At 43.2% G+C, this 20494-nt stretch overlaps 1 protein-coding gene across 1 annotated transcript in view; it reads left to right on the top strand.

The window, feature by feature from the left end:
• Nucleotides 1-897: 897 nt before the first annotated feature.
• LOC149347180 (uncharacterized) overlaps nt 898-20494 on the top strand; it is a 39163-nt gene continuing 19566 nt past the window's right edge. The window contains exons 1-9 of the mRNA XM_089541514.1: nt 898-967; nt 5309-5457; nt 8291-8329; nt 10244-10276; nt 10767-10866; nt 12192-12304; nt 17257-17304; nt 17810-17845; nt 19915-20059. Coding sequence (XP_089397640.1) covers nt 898-967; nt 5309-5457; nt 8291-8329; nt 10244-10276; nt 10767-10866; nt 12192-12304; nt 17257-17304; nt 17810-17845; nt 19915-20059 — 733 coding nt within the window. The remainder of the gene's footprint in view (nt 968-5308; nt 5458-8290; nt 8330-10243; nt 10277-10766; nt 10867-12191; nt 12305-17256; nt 17305-17809; nt 17846-19914; nt 20060-20494) is intronic.

Consider the following 20494-nt stretch of genomic DNA (forward strand, 5'->3'; position numbering starts at 1 on the left):
CAGTTTTGGGCATCATCAGCCAATAGTTGGTAGAAGACAGGATACTAAATTTTATTGCATGATGGCTAGCATAAACGCTGTTTTGAATCTGTTATCGAACTCTCTGTCGCAAATGATGCAAGATGCCAAAATAGTCAAGACGATAACCGCTTGTATGATATTGTTGGCGAAAGGCAGCCATCCTCGTCTTAGAAAAATTCAGCCACAACGCACAGCTGCCTCTTGTGAACGTCGTTTTGTGTGCTTCCTTACGTGTTCTTTTGTGATTGAAGTCGCAAGTGACGCGATTGATCATTTCATGTAGCAGTGTCAGTTTGAATCCACAGCCGGAGCGGTCCTTTTCACGAGAAGCGAAATGCTGACGCAAACGTAAGCGGATGTTCGTTTCCAACCAGCATCCGCTTTTCACAACAGGAGTCTTTGAAACATCGACGCACGTTCAAAAACCGAAAAAGCGTGCAGCTGCAGATGATGCATAGCTTTTCAGAACAATGTTATCAGTGACAATCCATGAAGTAAGTTCTGGCAGTTTGCAGCCGGAATTGCGCAGATGCAGCCTGCAGCATAGCTGGGTAAATGAATGGATCGTGCATCCAATGCATACAGACTGCTGTAATCCTTTCAAAGAGATCTAGTTCAAGATTTGAACCAACGTCTCCTGTCGACAATGACACACGCAGGACCTGATGAAAGCACGGCGGGCTGCCAGTGTCGTATCTGTACATGTGCCTACAAAGGCATGAAGATTTATTCGCGGCTAAAAGCCATCGCACCGAACCGACGTACTTAAGTTTTTATGTTGCCTTAGAGTATAAAAACCAGTTTCATCTCACAGGGCACCAGTAGAGGCCCTAGCAGTGCGAGGAACTGAGGAGTAGTTTTAAACTTAGTGCAAATATGGCTTGCGCACCGATTATCCTTGTGCTTGCGCTACTGACGGTCCCCTACAAGGCTTGCGCCAGCACAGGTAAGAATTGCCTCCAGTTGTTTGTAAAGTGTCTCAACTGTATTTTATTAAAAGTGTTTAACGACCCCCTTCCTTTATGCATATTATTACTTAACTAAAGGCGTCGACTTAACGTTTAATTTTTTTTTGCGACAGCTTTTTTCAATGCACACGTAAGACATATTTCTTCTCAATGTCAATATATATCAGAATTTCCAATAAATATTATTTCGAGGTGAAGTACAAAGCGAGTGATTTGCCAATGTTTTGCACTGTTATAACAGTTAGGAGAATGTTTTCTCCTTCTTTGCGATGTTTGTTTTGTATGAGCCTCTCAGTCGCGACGTTGTGCGTTCTACTTCATTTGTAGGGTTTGTCAGAGTCGTCAGGCAGTTAAAATAAGAGTTAAATGCGTAGCATCACCGCACTAAGATCAAGTAAGCGCCCTATGAACCATTTCTCAGTACCTCCAATTGAACACCAGCATTCGAGATAAGGATCACCGAAGGCTGTTTTGTGTTTCAAGGCTGCCAGCCGAGAAGAGGGCACCGTTTTGATAAATAAAACTAAGAGATCAACTATTCTTTTCTTGTTTGCTTGTTCTAACGCGATAGCACTTATACTGGTCATTTCAAGCATTTAGCCATTGTGTGTTTGATAGTCTGAAGCCTGCTTAGTGGTCGGCTACCCACCAGCTAGCCAGGTTGTCTGCCCAATTACAGCCTATCTTGCAAACTTCTCGCCAAGACCCGTGTTGGTTTAATAAATGATTCGTTGCAACAGGTTCATCGAGAAGAGCACCCTAGGTGAAACCTCACCAATGGCAGCACCTGATATAGCAGGGCAGTGGCGCATTACTTAAACGCTGCACAACTGGACGAGAAGTGGTACGAGGACTCCCAGGGATATATGAATGTTATGTAGAAAACGACCAATTCCGCATATGTGGCCGCTAACAAATATCGCTGTCAGAACAACTTTCATTCGTGAACAAAGGATCCGAACAACAGAAGCGAAGTCAAAGCCGTAGTGCTAGCACACCCAGTATGCAATTTGCCTAATTACGCAAATCGGCCATCATTTTTTTTAATCTACAAACTTAGGTGAGAGCAGAATCCGGAACGTACGTTTGCAGTTGCGTGGTAAATCCATTTCGCTATGGATTAATTTTATTCTCATAAGATGTGGTTTTCATGTGCGGTCGAATTAAGTTGAACTTTGACCTTTCGTCAGAATGAGCAGTGGGCATACCACTAAACAGAAAATAAACTGTCACACTTAGAGCTCTGCTTGCATAATGTTGGTGTGCCACTGAAAAAAGTAACGGCATGTAAATGATTGACGAGTCTGGAAAATGCGAAAGCGAAAAATTTATTTCCATCAATGCATTGTCATGTTCTCTATGAGTCATTGCACTGGGTCACGCCAGGGATTATGTCATCGCGTAGACTGCGAGTTTGCGCCAGATATCAAACAGCCGCTGGACAATCTGATATCGACAGCAGCACTTAGCGACCCCCGTGCCACGCTCTCCAAACACAGGCTCCCTTCTACAAGCAGAAAGTGAGTCAGGAAAACGGCGAGGAGGGCACACCTCCACGCGCTGCCTCCCAAATTCTGCATTTGGTTGTATCGGAATAGCGATGTCCTAACTCCGTCATCAGAACATCGAATTCTGTCTGCCTTCCTTGAAAGCGCTTTGAGTAAAGGAGGTTTTTTTTTTTTGTAGCCGAGTGGCTGAAAAGAAAGTGAACCTTCCTCTTTCATTCTTTAAAGATATGTGGCTACTCGGTGCAGGGTTATCTGCAGCAGGACACTTTTGAGGCATTTGTGCATAGTTTCGCATGCTAACATTCATTACAGAAACCTACGTAAACATGTAACAGCCCTAATCGGGTGATGAAGGTGGCAGAACATTGCTTCGGTGCCAAACGATATTTTCAAAAGGCTCTGAAATTGCGAAATAGCGGTAAATGTTGAAACGGCGCCAAAGTCACAACCCTCTCTTCCTACTGGTTTTCGTAGTTTCCTAATTTTCTACTTGGACTGCACTTGATACCGACAAAGTGGCAGTGTAGCTGTAGCATGATTCTCAGTTATCCTTACCTATTTCAGTTCAAAACAGAATTAGGAACACTGAATTCATCGCATTTTATTTTTTTCGGTTTCAGTCGCGAAGTCGAACGCTTAGACAGAACAATAAACATCATGTATTGTGGACATCGGAACTTCTTTCCATATTCTATTGATCATGACAGAGGATTACTATGAAGGTACAAACCAGACCCATACGCTCATACTAGTCCGAAATACGGTAGAGTGTACAGAAAAATTGCAGAGCTCACAGAATCGCAAAATCGAATTTCGAAGAGTGACGACACTGCACCTCAACTTGAACACGCTTTACGCCGCAAATTTTGTATCAAAGTCTGCAGCGCTCGCGAGCCCATGGCCTCTCCACAGGCATTAATGGAGTCTGTAGGGCTGTCTGCGTGGTTTGGTGATTTGGTTCAGAGCGCGAAATTTTTTCACATGTCTTTCGAAACAATTTCCGCATTCCATTCCGTAGCAACCTGCCTGTGAGGCAGGCAAGTAAAGGCCCCTTGCAAAAATAAGCATCAAAATTATGCACAGAGGGCTAAACACATCTCTAAAGCAACCGAACTCTGTCTTCAGCAGCTCCAAAAGCGCCTGCGTCAAGGAAGGCGAAAAATGACGAACAAATCATTTGAGTTTAACTGCACATGATTAGATCAAGACCATTTTTAACCAAATATTGTCCCCTAAAACGCTCCCAGAACATGGTCTAGACAAACGCTTTGCCCTCTGTACGCGCAACGCAATCCGGACAGTGCGCGTTTGCCGCCAAAACCTGCCGGATTATTCTTTGCAGTCATTGCTTTCCAGCAGCTCTTGTTTCTGACAGAATGAGACCCTAAAAGACATCATGATTGATGTTCCGTTCCTAACACGGGTTATTGGTCACTGTCTTCACATACATACTCTGTGAAATGACCATGAATGACTACACAACAAAGGAAGCGCCAGCATTAAAGGTTAAAGTTCCCACTTATTCATAGCAGTCGTGGCTGTAAATATCAAGCATCTGCACAAACGCCAGACGGACCGCATGTGTAAGCTAGGGGAGGCATAGTGCGCTCAAATGCACAGTGGATGGTGCTCTTCGTGTGCGTACGGTGAGAGTGTCTGGAAAAACTAAGACGACATCGGTGTCGACACAAAGTTTCTTACACTGTGTCGCATACCGACGCGGCCAGCCGAATTTTTCTTTCAGCGTAGTAGTTGACCCTGGTATAAAATGTTGTGTAGACATGCCACCGCGACACAAAAATAAATTTTTGATTGCAGCGTGCGTATGCAACGCAGCGCAGAAAGGTTTTGGGACGACGCCGATTTCGGTTAAAATAGTTCGCGACACCGCTGTGCCCAATCATAACGGCATCCACTTAAGTAGTATACCCTAATTGCTTGGAAAGACAGTGTACCAGTAAAAATGCTGTGACGTCATTGGATGGGGTAAAGATAACTTTTCTACATCCCAAATATGTTGACCAGGGTGAAATACATAGAGCGTGCTAACCCACAAGAAGCCACCGGTCGAGCTTCAAGCCTCATGAAAGATGCCAAGTAGCCAAGCATACGCATCCCATGAAAAATGCCATCCTCCGCAAGTTATATCCGGCGCTGCTGAAGTCATCATTACATCACATATGCACTGTGTGCAAAACCATCAATCACGAAATATTGCTCCGAAAAATCGCAAGGCAACATGATCTGGTGCTTGTCACTACAAATGTATTATTGGCATATATTTTTTACACCATTAATCGGGTGGTATACAGTTCCATGTATTACAACCAACACCTGAAGATATTTGATTACGTGGAAACATCGCATGTCTATCAGCATTGCTTGGGCATGGTGTGTCGGATGTGTAAGCAAAAAGGTCCCTTAAAGCATTATTAGCGTCTGCTGAACTATCTTAGTTCTTCACAAAGAAGATGGTAAAATAACAATCAAGTAGGATGTCGGCAGTTGGACACGATTGCCCAGCTACTATTCGCGGGGGGTTTATGCAATATATTCAGATAAACTAATAGATTTGGGGGCGGAAGTTATGAAGGATATTTTAATAGCCTCCAGCTTGCTGACGACTTAGATTTGCTAAAATTAGTTACCAGAGGAATTTTAGATTGAGATTGTGATGCTAGAGAGGCAAAGAGGAATCGTGGGTCGAAAAACTGTTGTGAAAAAAAAAAAAAAACTTAATGCCTAACCTTAGCCCATTCAGTTCATACCAGAGCTAATCAAACTCGGGTGACACTGCGGCATTTCCTCCAGATGCATCCACAACTCAAGCAGCTACAACTCTGGCTATTGCAATCACAACTGCACCCGAGGAGAGCACAACGCCATCAGCAGCCGCGACAACCAACCCATCTGGTTCATGCATCGAGGCGAATCTGCCAGATGTGCTTGGACTGAGCCAGGTGCGAGATGACTACACTTGCATATTACTTTAAGGAAGCATAGGCCGCGAAGAGAAGACAAAAATATGTTAGGTTTAACTTGTAGTGTCACTTATAATTTGTAGAAGGCGCGAATATTGCAAGTAGCAGGGCTGAAATATACCTGGTGTTTCAGCCAACACTTTCAAACAATTTCAGAAATAGGCTTTTTGAGGTAAAAATTCGGCTTTTGCTGCATAGTATTACCGGTGTTGGCGGACGCCAGGAAACCGTTTTGTCGTTTTGATTAGTAAGCTGCTTAAATGATTTTTTAATAATTACCTTTTAAACTAGCAGAGTTAGGCGCCTAGTTGTAAATAGGTTGGTTGCTTGGTTTATGGGGTTTAACGTCCCAAAGCGACTAAGGCTATGAGAGACGCCGTAGTAGAGGGCTCCAGAAATTTCGACCACCTGGGGTTCTTTAACGAGCACTGACATCGCACAGTACACGGGCCTCTAGAATTTCTCCTCCAAAGAAATTCAACCGCCGCGGCCGGGATCGAACCCGCGTCTTTCGGGTCAGAAGCCGAGCACCATAACCACTGAGCCACCGCGGCGGCAGTTGTAAATAGAGATCTGTAGCCGATCGTTTGGAATAGCCATATCAGTTTTTAGAATTTCGAAAACTCAATTACCCTCGCCGCTCTGGCTCAAAGTTTGGCAGTATCGTGCGTGAATGCATGCGCTTTTGAAAGCACAGAGGAAAAGCAACCCCTACAGTGCACGCAACTAGTCGAAAAAGGCAGATTCGATCCAGCAAAAGCGCGAAGGGTGATCCCGTTTGTGAAATTCTAAAAACTGATACGGCTATTACTAACACCAGCTACAGATCTCTAATTGAAACCAAGCACCTAATTCTAATAGTTAAAAGTTAATTATTAGAAATTAGTTAACCAGCTTAGTAGTCAAGGTGATTCACCGGTTTTCTCGTGTCGGCCACGCCTGGCAATACCATGCCGCAAAAGCAATAATTTTACCCTAAAAAGCCTATTTTTGAAAATATTTGAAAGTGTTCACTGAAACACTCAGTATGTTTTGAGTAGTCACGTACGAAGCTACAGCGTTCAGAAATGAATTTTATTTTTCTTCAGGCGACAACAATTCTTGAAATGTGTCCTTCTGGGTCTCATATTATGTAACGAGAAACGTACTTCATTGCAAGCATGTTGTCAGGATTAGCGAAAGGGCGCTGTATCCACCAGAGATGTAACAAATCATTCATCCCAGAACAATGACTGTAAGAATTCTGCAAAGAGGAGTCCATGCTGTCAATTTCACCTCACTGCAAACCATACTGGAGTTAAGTTGACTCTCATCCTAGGGTTAACCAAAGCTTTCGTTTGTAGTGCATATATTTAAGGAAGATTCATAGTCCTTGTCCAGCATAAACAGCGGATTGCGACACCTGTGCACTTATTGATGATACGATGAACATTTGTGGCTTCATTCTAGGAGTGCTACGAGCGCTACTTCGCTGCGCCAATATGGATTCAGAAGAAAAAGGTTCCGGGCTAGTTGGTGATGCATTTAAAAGGAAGAAACGAAGAAACGACACACACATAGGAGCGCTGACAGACAACCGAAATTTTATTCTGGTGGAAAGATGTTTAAATATAATACTTGAGAGGATGCTTAACAGGGCTGATGTAGCGATATCCCGCAATCAGTGTGGTAGCGTCATAAGATGGCAAGAAAGGAAACAAAAGAGAGTTATAAGCGATAAAAAGACGGCGCAAGGGGACGCGAAAAGGTGGTCAGGTAGGTAACTAACAAAAATGAATTAAAAGTTGTCCAAAAGGGTGGGGAATGCGTTAAAACCATGAAGGACACAGATAGGATTATACAAGTCAATATATGAAAACATCAAGAAGGTAAAAGCTTTAAAAACGTGCCCTAATGGGGTGAACTAAAAGCAGGATAAAAGCAGTATGAACGATGGATCCGTGAATTATTGAGCTGTGTGTGGCACACAATAAACCTTTCGTGTTTCTCAAGTCACCCAGGAAATCCAGCTCTTTTTTTTTGACAAGCAGAGGGATGGAGTGCTCACGCATTTTTCAGAGGTGTAATCGATTTTGAGGGCTTCGATGATTTCTCTCGGCAACCTATCCTAGGAGCACAGACCTTTGGGCTAGTTGGTTCATAGCAGACACGTACAAGCGCAAAAAAACACGGACAGAGAAGAGACTTGGACAACACGAGCGCTTTTGTTTTTGTTTTTAGGACAACACGAGCGCTCGTGTTGTCCAAGTCTCTTCTCTGTCCGTGTTTTTTTGCGCTTGTACGTGTCAACCTGTCCTATCTCGTCCTCGGCTTGCAGCATGACATGGATTGCAGCATGACAGCTAATTTTTCCCTAAAGCGATACTAAGATGTATACAAGAAACAAAGATAGAGGTGGGGTATGCCAAAACGCGTACCTTTAGTACGAACGCAAGATTTAAGTAAAATCACAAGAGATTGAACTCGAATTTTTATTTTGGCTTTTTGGTCGACAGGGCACTTTACTTCAGTTAGATTGCATGTGGAGAGTAGGGCGTTGCTCAGGCTAGTTTTGCATTGCGTAGTGGAGACATGACCTGCAAATTCTTGTACACTTAGTTTGAGTTGAAAGGGCCTGCAGCTTTGGCTTTTTTTCCTTACGTAAACTTGAATGAACCCTGAGAGTTTGCTCTCTCAGTCTGTGATATCTTTGAGAAAAAACATCAGAAAGGCTTGGTTAGCGTTCAGAGACAGTTTGTTGGCATGAGAGAAACTTGATTTTGAAATTCGTCTAGTTTTTCAGTGCTAAGTTTTCTCTCTTTCTTCCTTACAGTGTATCGGGAGCAGCCTGAACCTGTGTACGGATAACAATGTATGTATGGGGGCTGTATATGCGCTAGAGTTTTTTAACCTTCTATAGCATGGTCAGAAGTTGAATTTTTGTGCACCTCGAAAATAGTAAAAAAGTCTGCCGATGTACTAACTGCCTGCTTTGTAAGGGAGGCTGTGGGATTTAGTTAATTGCTTCCTTTTCAAGCGCATTTTACCCGCAGTCTCCACCATGAATGATGGAAAAAAGAAAGTTAATATTATCAACATTTATCAACTCTTTACTGCGGGATGTGAGGTATGTAGTTGTCTCCCACTAAGCGGTATGTCCCTCAATAAAAGGAGTGCCCTTACCATTTACAATATGATGATTCATGACAGCTACCTATGGTAATAATGGAATGGAAGAGGCACTTCATCATTTGAGACCGAAGCATAGCATTGATCTCAGTAAGCTACTTCCGATATATACCACAGTGCTGCTATAGCCAGTAGATGATTTTTGTAGGAAACATTGCCTTTATATAAGAACTTATAGGTATGAAATGGAAGGAAGCGCACATTACCAAATAAATGTTTGATCAGGCATTGACTAACAGCACGACCTGTTGTCAGCTCTCAGAAACATAGAAAATTAGGGTGAATTCACAATAACAGTAAACTAAGTACAAAATATACGAAGAGGAGCTGGAAAAGGGAAGAAAACCGGAATACCCTACACACCCAGCCTAGAGAAAAGTGAGCGCAGATAACTTACAAGGAGACTTGATTAGTGAGCTAGGTTCCTTATGTGATTCAGAAAAGAATTTCGCACTGCCCTCTGCCTAATTCTTCCACCTTGTACCGGTTGCGTTGATATCTCAAAAAAGCATCGGTTCGATATTGCAAAGCCTCTGTGAGATGAGGACGATTCTAGTGTTCTGAACACCCACGCCCTTATATATCCTTTCTATAGTAAATAACAATAATAATTATTATTATTATTTATTTGAAAAATTACGTTGTACAAATACGAGCCTGCCCAAGCCAACAATGAGGGTGGTTGCCTGCCCTTGGGGAGGCTTTGACATTCCCGTCTAGATGTCCCCCCCCCTCCCCAGCCCACCCAACGATTATTCCCATTTAAAGCGAAAGCTGCACTTCACGACCAAAGCTGAAAAAACCACACCATCGCTGCAACCTTGATCATAACATTGAATAAACATACAAAATAAATCCTGGCGTGACTCGATTTGAATGTCACGGCGGCGCCCTCTGTCACAGAATGTCACAGCCCTCTGGACGAGAGCACTATGTTATCACAATTTTTTCAACATTGTATATATTGCAGCAACGCAATGATCTGTATACTTCAGGCAGTCACCTCGCTATAAACTGACACACACTACCGCTATACCTAGCACATGGTCCTCTTCAGCATTTCAAACTGCGGCGCGAACACATTATGTATATATATATATAATAAACGTACTTGGTTCCTACAGGTAAACTGCGTTATTGAGAAACGCTTCATTTAGGTAAACATTTATTGCGAGTCGACGTTTTCGGACAGAGCCTGTCATTTTTCAAAACTGACAGGCTCTGTCCGAAACGTCGACTCGCAAGAAATAAGAAATGTATGTATATTTATATATTCTAGGTAAATGTTTACCTAAATGTAGCGTCTAAATTTCGCATTTTACCTCTAGCAACCAAGTGCGTTTATTGTTTTGTGCTGTATATATATATATATATATATATATATATATATATATATATATAAAATCAGTGCAAGTGAAGTGAAGAACAGGACTATGAGTAAGAATTGGTCAATTCTGTGTAATTAGCTTTGACGCTAAATAAGCACAGTTGTTCGCACATGGCCTTCATTTCTACAGCGAGCAACATGTTTTTAAAGTTTAGAAGACTGCTCCGTTTACTGTGCTGTTTTTTGATATCTTATTTTTTTTTGTTACAGACGGCCGGTGATGGCATCAAGAAACTATTAAATGTAAGTGCGCAATAGTTCAGGAAACTATAATTTATGGGGCATCCCAAAAATATCCTTAAGTCTAGAGGAACAGGAGTGAAGCTATAACTACAAGTTTCTCGTAGCCGCATCATATTCAACATAGTACACAATGAGCGAGATAGGTTCAATTAAATTCGGAGAGTAAGAAAATCCATAGGCAGGAGGCCGATTTGAAAAACGCAGCACAACATGTTGTTTTTTTGTATTGTCGCGTAACTTGTAAACACTAGAAAATAGTGGCAACAAAGCGGACGACCGGCATGCTTAGAATTGGGCGCATCGAGTGAACGGAATATTAGTTTGTTTACTCGTAGTGAGCACATGAAAAACTGCCTGCTGACGTAACCGCTGAACTCTCTTGAAGGACACTGCATTCTTTGTGTAAATTTTTGGTTTTAAAATTTTGAGTGGAATCGTAAAATTTTACTCTATCAGCATGGAGACATTTTCAATCTTTTACCTCTTTCAGTGCACTGCAGTGGCGATCTTGACAAGGCTGAGCCCCAGGAACGCATTCAAAACTTTGCAAACTTTTTTTGTTGCCATCGTGTACAAGATTTCCCCATTCCGTGAGTAATAATTTTCGATTTCTGAAAAGCAGGGCATAAACACTTTTGTTGAACTTGAATTTTGAGATGACTGTTCAATTTGTTGTTCTATAGAGGATGAAAAGATTTCAGCAAACCAAAAAGCTATAGCAAGTTGCGTAAACCAGAGCACAATGCCGAAATTGTGAAAGTCCGCTTTCGAGGTAAATTAACACTGTTAAACGCAGAGATTAGGGCACTCAACCTTTTTCCGGCAAGTTGTCGTTATTTTTATAGCGCATCAAGAGATGAGGGAGTCTTTACAAGACAGTCGATTAGAACAATCTACTTTTGGCAAGGGAGGTAGGTGGTGCCTTTAAAACTGGCCAAGTTTTCTGTCCCCCTGAATGCCGGCGCTTCATATCGAAATTCAGCAAGGAGCCCCATCTTGATGCATCGTTATGGAGGGCTTGCTCATTCGACGCAAGAGCCAAGATATGCTATGAGTGCCAAATAAATAAAAGAGGTAGAGCTTTAAGCATCCAAATTTAAATGAAACTTTAAAAGACAATGCCAGAATATTTCAGCTGTTTATTGTCAGTTTTAAGGAGCGAAGAGAGCTCTTTGCAAGTGCTAATGAATTCCGCGTTTATTTTCTTGCGAGGGACTGATTTCTTTCCCTTTCAGAATTCGAGTTTCCATTGTTCATGACTGCATTTCAATGGATTCTATTTACAGGTCAAAGATTGGTTAATTTTTGTTTCAACTTGCAATATAGCAGAAGAGAACATCATAGCATCGATCGGGCTTCGAATCATTGACCGATTCGGAGACGCGCTTCCATATCATAGCCACAGTGTTTCGTTTTCCATACTCTAAAAATAATTCATCGAGACGTCGACGCACTATTTATACTTCCAATATTTAGTTTTTATCTGACATGGGACAACATTCCATCTTTCTTGTTGAGGTTGTTTAAAAATTTTATTAGACTGGGAAGAAAATCAACAGAAAGACAAAATGTGTCTACCTCACAATATTGTTTATGAAATATGATCCGCTGACCAGCAGACCAAATACCACAGGATTCACAACGAGCCCCGGACAATGACAAACTGCATGAACCTATTATAGAGGGTTCCTTAGAAAGAGGCTAAGCATATTTTTGGGGTCAATATCCAGGACGTCATACGCGACCCAGTCGGCCAACCTTAATGGCCGTAAATTTTTGCGACCTCTGCGAAAGCTGAGAACGCCATAATATAACGCATGAATTGGATTAGTATGACTAGTATACATAAGAGAAAACGAAAGACCCCACATGTGCGGACATTGTGTAAACTGCAAGTATGTTGCCGTCATTTCAGTTGGTCGAGCGCTGGAGCGTTTTATAGATTGGTTGCCTTTCGAAAGCAGCAACGCGATTAACACCGTGTGCCAAGGAACCATCAAGCTTGGCTTCCCAAACAGCCGAGGAAAGGTAGGATAACAATGCCATCTCTTACTTCATTACTGCCAGCATTGCTTCACCTTTTAGCAAATATTTTTCAAGCCACAACATTCAACTAAAACAAGCTTTCCATTTCTGACAAAAGCGGATAATACGAAATATAAATACATGGTAGAATGAGATCTACATAAGTTTAAATATTCCCTTGGGCATTGTTTGCAAACAAAAGGGCTGTACGCACCTTAAGTAGAGCGGCGCAAAAAATATATTTCAAAACTATTTTCTTCACTACTTCAAGGCTGTGAATGCATGTCACCGATGTTTTCAAAGCTTTAAATGCCTTCTCCCCAATTCTCCGGCTTCGTGCAGTCGTCGTCGTCGATGTCATTGTAGTTCTATGCACATCTGGTTCTCTCCCCCTGCCCTCTCCGACCTGGAAAACGGAGAATGGATTCGGTAGAAAGTGGAAAGCACCAGCAGTGGTGGTGGTGAAAAAAATTATTATCGGCGCAGCCCTTATAGTTGAAAATTTCAGAGGCTGGCTGGGTCCTTTTCGTGGGTGGTGGCCGGCAGCCCGTGTCTGACCAACGTTTATAGATACTTTTTTAGTTCCATAACTCCTCGCAGCGCCCGTAAGGAGCAGGCGGCCGGTCGCCGTCCCCGCACACCGCGGCGCTGCAATCGCGGGTTGAGCTAGGAGAGTGAGAGTCGTCTGCTAGCGTGCAGCGTTTTGCACGAGCACTCGCATTCGAATCATCGCTGCGCGACTGCGATTTTTTGTTTCCGGCTCTTGCCCGGAGGTATTTCAGAACATAGGTGTGCTTAGCGCGTATGCGAACTTAAGGGCGGTATTCTGAGCCGTGTCACAAGCGGCCGTTTTGTACGGGCAATGACGAAATGCATGCATGCTTCGATTCTGCTTCTCGTGAGATGAACCTAACCTTGCTACTTCAATAGAATCGGATTATCCACCGAACCAGTTTTTCGCGACTGGCTGTTGTGTCTCGCATTTCGCGCAAAAGTACTTTTACGTTTTATTACAGCAATACTGGTGCAAATAAAACCCGCCGCTGTCTCGGTGGCTACGGCCCGCGGCTGCTTTCCGAAAGCCCCGAGTTCGATACCGGTGTAGGCGAAATGCAAGAGTAATTCAATGCCGTTGGCATTTAAATAGAAAAAAATTTATTCACAAATCCACTAAATATCGTTGCTGACAGATTTGCTGTCAACTAATTTGTCAGACAAGCTTCGCCTACTTTCGCTCTTTTTGAGCTCTAACGGCGCTACTATTTTCCAAGCACTTTGCTCGCGAAAAGAAGTGCATGCGCGTCACTAAATAAAAGTAAATTAATTGAGCTGTGAACACGTCAGCATGCTCTGGTAAACTAACACCATTCGTGACATTTTTTACCGGAGAATCCAGCACGTTCCAAAACAGGTCGCCGAACAACTCGCTCTTTCAAGCCTGTTTTATAGCACCCTCTACCGCACTTACACAGGCAAACATCTTTTCGGAAGGGTACGCGAGACTGCCACTAACATACTCGCGCTCAATAATGAGCATAGCCTCACGCGGCAGAGAATCCTGCCTGCCAAGTGCGTCACATTGCGTCACAGAGTTCATATTGCGCTTTATTTTTCATTTTGAAAGCCACATAGCTTGCCAAATAGTACAAGGCTGTTTCTTCTGGTGATGGAACACTGTATCTGTGGTCGTTGGAGGCATCGGAGAGGTCCCTGAAAAGTATCGCCAACAGCTCCTGCCAGATCTGTTCTTTCTAGCCTTTTTCTGGATGAGGGCGTCGCGACGCTTTTCTCCGAGGCTCTCGAAGACACTAATTAAGACACGATCAGTTCCCGTCTCACAGTTCCCTTTCACAGCTACTTCAACAGGTATGTAAAAGAAAGCAGCCAAAATAATTGGCTGAAATTGGTCACTGTAGGGTGGTCTTCGTCACCTCCTAATGACTTCACTAGGCCAAAGAATCTCTGAATTAAAAAAAAACACATTATATATGAGCATTTCTAGGCTTTTTCAACGTGCCAGTATAATTACCTCAAGCGGGTCTTGGTTTAACTTCGCTGTGAGTATATAGCTGAGGCTCTTGTTGTGTAGGAAGTCTATAATGGACAGCACTGACATCAATGTCACCCTCAGGGACTCAACGGTTTGATTTGATGCAATGAGTTTGATATTTCCTCTTGCTTCCGTACGGATGGCGTTTCTCCGGGTTGCTCTTGTACCCGCTGGTACAGCCGGGCACGAAGCAAGTGGGCATCGTCGCGCTCGAAAGCTGCTTCACGGCCAGCAGCGTTTGTTGTTCTGAGTGCGCGATGGGGACCACGTGTTCGCAGAGCGCACAGGAACACAAATGGACAAAAAAAGGCAACGACAACCCCGCGCACGGGCTAAGTAGTAACTGCAGGAGAGGAGCAGCGCGCGCGCCGGCGACCGCGCAAGCCTCGACTGCAGCGCCCTCTCACCGCCCGGGGACAAGCAGCGCCCGCTTTCAGAGGAGGAGTTATGGAACTAAAAAAGTATCTATAAACGTTGTGTCTGACAGTGAACATCTCCGCCCATTGCACTAGCCTCAGTTGCGAGGCCGGATCGCAGGTAGAGACAGCGACCTCCTACCCCTCCGAGTCCGCGGGAGCCCATTGAGTCAGTGGTTGCAGTTGTCGGCGGATGAACATAATATGACGGAATTTTGGCTCTTAGTGCCCCACAGAGGGAACATTCGCGGGTGTATGTAGAAGGGAAGAAAGGCGCAAGTAGCGCTGAGGAGGGAAAGGTGCGAGCCTGGAGTTCTCTGTTGTTATTTTGCCGGGGATGTGTGTAACTAGGGGTAAAGTAGATGTTCTTTGTGGTTAGGTGCACTCAAGCAGCGGAATAGACCACTTCGTTACCGAGATTCCCCGAATGGGCCGGTACCCAGGCTATTTCAATGAGGCGAGGTGGTTGGGTGTTGGAGTTGACAATTTTCTATGCGGCAGCCTGTATCTGCCCGCGGGAAGAATTTTGAATGACGGCTTTAGAATCTCTCGGGATAAGAGTGGCATTGGGAGACAATATCGCTAGCGCGATTGCTGCTTCTTCGGCTTCTATCGAGGTGTTTGCCCTCATCAAGCCTGATGTCGTGTGTTGTAGATAGTTGCTGAGTACGCAGAAGGCGTAAGCTGAGTGGTGGGACTACTCTGTGGCATCTACGTAGGCTACGTCGGGTTCGTTTTCATGCGCTTTATGCAAGGCCCGGGTGCGGGCTGACCGTCGAGCCCAGTAGTGGACTGAATGCATGTTGTTAGATAGGCGTGGAATAATGAGATGGTCCCTGACGCATTGTGGAACCTTGTGGGATTTAATGATAGGTGGACCGACCTTTCATAGCTAGACTGAGACTGTAATGTAGCGTCCAGTGGTATTGGAAAACAGTCTGTCCATCTGGGTTGTGCAGTGTGCTTCCGTCAGCTCACTCAGGAGTCAAAGGCTCCTAGCAAGTCTCCTTCAGGCTGCAATATTCTGTTGCGCCACGTTGGATTACGGCATGTGCAGCAGACGCCAGCACAGTGGCAGTGAAATAGCCAGGGGCGAGGAGGGGCATCAACCGTCCTGCGGAAGGCAGTGGATGTAGCCTGTATTTAGCATTGCGCTTGGATCGCGGTACACATGCAGACCGGCAGTTCTACTAGCCTGCGGCCATGTGAAGCAGTTCCTCGAAAGTTTAATGTGGACGGCCCTCTATGATGGCTATGCGCCCCGTCAGATGACCATAAAAAACATACTGCCACTGAACTAAGTGACTGGGCCTCTCGAAACTTTCCTACGGTATGATGTGGTCCTTTTTTCCTGCATTCGTGACGAATATTCTTGTTCCCTTTCTCCTCTTTCCGTACCGAAGTCCCTCACCTACTGTTCGTTAGAAAACGGCGGAATTCAGAGTCCTGCTACGTGTCTATGCCTGTTCTTGATTTCGTGGTAAGCAAAGGCCTAACATGATTTCTTCTCTTGTGTAAGATGTACACTTCTGCATGCGCTGGGTACCTGCAGCGTATATACACCGTTTGCTCCTTGGTGTAGCGTTCGCCGCTACTATGCGAAATTGGGCTTATTAGAATGTATCCTGGAGTTAGGACTACCACATTCTGCGCTTCATTAAAATCAAATGCCTTGTTCTGATACTCTCCCTGACACCTTTTTTATTGTCATAAAAAGTCAGCCCTAATGGGATATACACTCCACCTTTATGGCGGCATGCATTTCAGCATGTTTTTCACTCGATGACTCCCTCTTCATTGATCTGGGATCTCTGTTGCGCGAATACTACACTATGGTGTGACAGACATCTGCTTCATATGCAATGCGCAGAAGAAACGTTTCTGCTCATGGAATATATTGCAATGCTTCAGACCAAAGGCACAATGGAAACGTACCGACATTTAATTCAGATCAGCGATACGTACTGTTTCATGCAATAGTTTCTTGATTCAGTTCTTCTTGTGGGGTATAAACGCAAGAACGATTGTCAGTTTCCAGTCACGCCTCAAGTTTTTACTCTTTTCTGCTATGTAACGAAAACTGCCAGTGGTTATCTGGAAGCATGAGGCAAATGGCATGAAAAGCAGTAAAGGTTCAGTTGCAAAGCTGTGTCCAGGAGATTGCGATTTTGTAAAACTCATAGCAAATTTACGCTTTAACTAAGGAGAAATGTCCAACAAGTATGTTGGAAGAACAGAAACACGAAACGCCACTATCATGTTATTTGCTTGATGGCACGGTGACTTTAGATGTAGATTAATTAACTAAGAGCACTCCATCTATCTTTTCGCACACAAAGGACAGGTTTTTAGAACCGGAGAGGTTCGATGAAAAAAAAAAGCGGTCATAATATTGGCATTGCTGCAACATAATGTTCATTCCGCGTAGTGTTTCGCAGAAGCGAGCAGGTTTGTTCTAATGTAACACTGTTATCTCTTAAATTCTTCAGTGCCTGGACAACACACTGAAGCTCTGCGTCAATGGAACAGTTGTTGATGTGAGTATAGCGAACTACGCTATTACCGTTTTTTTTGTGAGAAAATAAAGAGGCAAGAAAAATATTTATTCGCTCTCTACTAAGTGATAGCTTTCCCTTAGTTAAGATGTGTTTGTACTGCAAATATACAAGTTATTATGGATGACTAAACCTGTCAAACGAAGCCCATGTCCGCGCGTTTCTAAATTGCATTACTAAACTGGGCTGAAGTTGTGGCTGTCACTGTATTACTGTAAGAGTTTTCCTGCAATAATTCACTCCTTATGCAGTCTGTAAATGCTTTCTGTAATAATAATGCAGCTTGATGCATTGGCAACAAAAACTTGCTTTCATGCACAACATTTGCTCTTTGAAGACACATTTTTAAAATTCCGCTGAGTTGTAGATTTCTGTGCAGCATCATAAAATATGGTTGATTATCTCGGTACGCTGAAGTATGTGAACAGGAACATTTGAGTTTTCAAAGCGAATGCTTCTGACTAGTATTGTGTTTATACATTTCCAGACGTCTTTTGTGTCATCCCTGGTTTCTTACAACGTGGTGAGTAAGAATAAACCGCCTTCAGTTACCTTAACTGAAAATCTTATCCGCTTACCGTGCCACTCCACTCGAATTGTTTTGTGCACACCTTAACGCTTCTGCAATAGAGATGTATTTTAGAGCGGGTCAAGAATGATTAGCTATGAATGATTAGCTGATTAGCCTTTTGAACCCAGATGATACCTTGATTCTATTCTTGGTAAAAAATCAGGCAGGGAAGAAAACCTATGCATACTAGGTGCATCACCACAAATTCCTCAAAACGGAGCTTCTCAGCCGCATAATCCATTGTTCAGGAAGGTGAGAATCAAAATGAAATAGCCCGCTGCTATGGCGTAGTGTTCGCAAAGCTTTTGAGTTAACCGGAAAAGACTTTAAGGCTGACAAGAGAAAAACACTGAACTTATCTTTTGTCAGTCGTTGGTCAGAGGAATGAATCCTCGATCTCTTACTGTGCCGTAACTAAATGGCAATGGCGAAGGGAAGGGTGCCATATGAATGCCCGTGAGATGAATTCGGGTGCGCCTCTGTCCTCAAAAAGTGATCTATCATAAAAGAATTTGTGCCTTTCATTTGAGGAGATCGGTCTGTCTTATTTCTACGATAGGAATATAAAGAAGAAATTAAAACCAGCATGATAAGGTCACACCGAACTTTGAGCATTTATAATTCTTGACGCAAGTGCCCCACTGCATTAAATATTTAGGGAACCCGAAGATCTTATATTTTATCTTAAGGCAGCTTTCTTATCCAAGAGAGACCCCTCAAGCAAACGCAGGATTTCTTTAGTGGTAGTGTTGTGTAGTAGGTGTATAATGACTTTTTCTTGACTTGGGCCGTGCCTATAAAATTATTCAAAGCGATGTATATACTGGCAAGTCAGTCCCGGCGCGCACTAGTTTGCACTTGTAAAACCTGCTTCAGGAATCCCAATGATACAGGATATGATTGGCCAGTTTCTTTACTCAAGACCTGGCACGCAGCCGAGGCGTTGCATTCAGAATGTGGGATCGCTACAATCACTGAATTTCCAGCTGTTTTTCTTAGGTACACATTTTTTAAAAATTATAGTTGAAATGATTGCTGGCGCTACTGATAAAATTACCGTGATAAATGAGGCAAAAACATTCAATGTCTGCCGACAGGCGGGGACAGAGAAATGGAATGCGACGCGAGTTGCTGATGATTTTTGTTTGAATGCCTTTAGTAAGGACGACACAGAAATTCTGAAGAAAGCGGGTGTTGGTAGCGAAAAATCCCGTAGGACAGCTTTATATTTCGCAACCTGGTGTATCACAAGAAATTGTGGTATATTCAAAGCATCAGTGAAGTTCTGGACAGAGATGTCGTAGTTTCGCGTCAAGTATATTGCTGCCCAAAGATCACCTTCTTCCAGCTTTCTTGAGTAGGCTTCCACATACATGACATCTCGGACAAAGGTATCTTATGTTTCCAGTGGACTAGTGACAAATCTGATTACGCATTTGAATGTCAGGATGTATTGCGTTCATGAGCACGCAAACCGGTGACCCCAAGACAGCCAGCGATACATTTTTATGAATTACCTACTCGCAATGATAGTTTTTCTCACGTTATAGAAAGGCTGGAGGAACTGTTTGCTCCGAAACCGAGCGGTTGAGGTCATAAAGCAGCGCGGCCAAAATTTAGAAATATATTTCTCACAAATGTGTGTAGCTGTCATAAAAACACAACAAAATTTAAGAAAACTGGTTTAACTAAACGTTTTTCATAAGTTGCCACGTCAAAATGTTTTGTGATGAGTGCTCACTGATTGCTTCCTACACAAATACAAGATCGACACAAAATTATTTTATTCCACAACAAAATTAAGGTGAAGAAAAAGCTCTGCATAGCTTAATCTTCCGGTTTATCTAAACCTGGATTCTTTTTCTGATTTCGCAGTTTTTTGTTCAGTGTGGAACTTTGGAGGGATGAGGAGCCTATGTCCTGAACCGTTTATTTTCTGAGTGCGTATTGTATTGGAGAGCAATCATCCGACTATAACAAAATTTTGTACCTTTCTTTTTTTGTTACATATTTTTCAACAGTGTATGATGAAAGAGTGGATGGACACAGCCCCTTTGGATAGCATAAAAGAGCTCATCTGCAATATTCTTAGAGGCACAAAAGCTGTGTTCGACAGTGTGTTCCTCGTGGGGCCAATGATGTATGATCAGCTGACAAGTGCGACGTGTAAGTATGAGCCAAGTCACTTTAGAAAGCTTAGATTGCTGGATTGATTTAGCAGCTCTGTCACGTTCTGTTATTTCATAATGATTCAAATAAGTGTGGTAACATTGCAGAAGTTGAGAAATGCAAATTCTGAAAAATAGTGCAGTGGACCCCGATTATGCTGCTACGCCTTGATAAATCATACTAGAGCAATGTCCATCAATAGGAATATCTGAGATTACTTGCGGTTGTTGCGAAATTGTCTTAGAACGCTGTAACTAAAACACCTTTGTCTTAAGCGATACCATAGAAAACTACACCGGAGCTAAAGGACGGCGGCTATCGTTAGGCATTCTCTAAAAAAAATCCTGTTAGCCTGGCGGGTATTGACATGATCAAATTTTCGTGAGAGCAGAGAGATTCCATCGGCTGTCGAAACTTGACGTCACAAGGCCG

Source organism: Amblyomma mixtum, chromosome 4 (assembly GCF_055824585.1).
Source record: "Amblyomma mixtum isolate Tamu chromosome 4, ASM5582458v1, whole genome shotgun sequence".
NCBI classification, from domain to species: Eukaryota; Metazoa; Arthropoda; class Arachnida; order Ixodida; family Ixodidae; genus Amblyomma; species Amblyomma mixtum.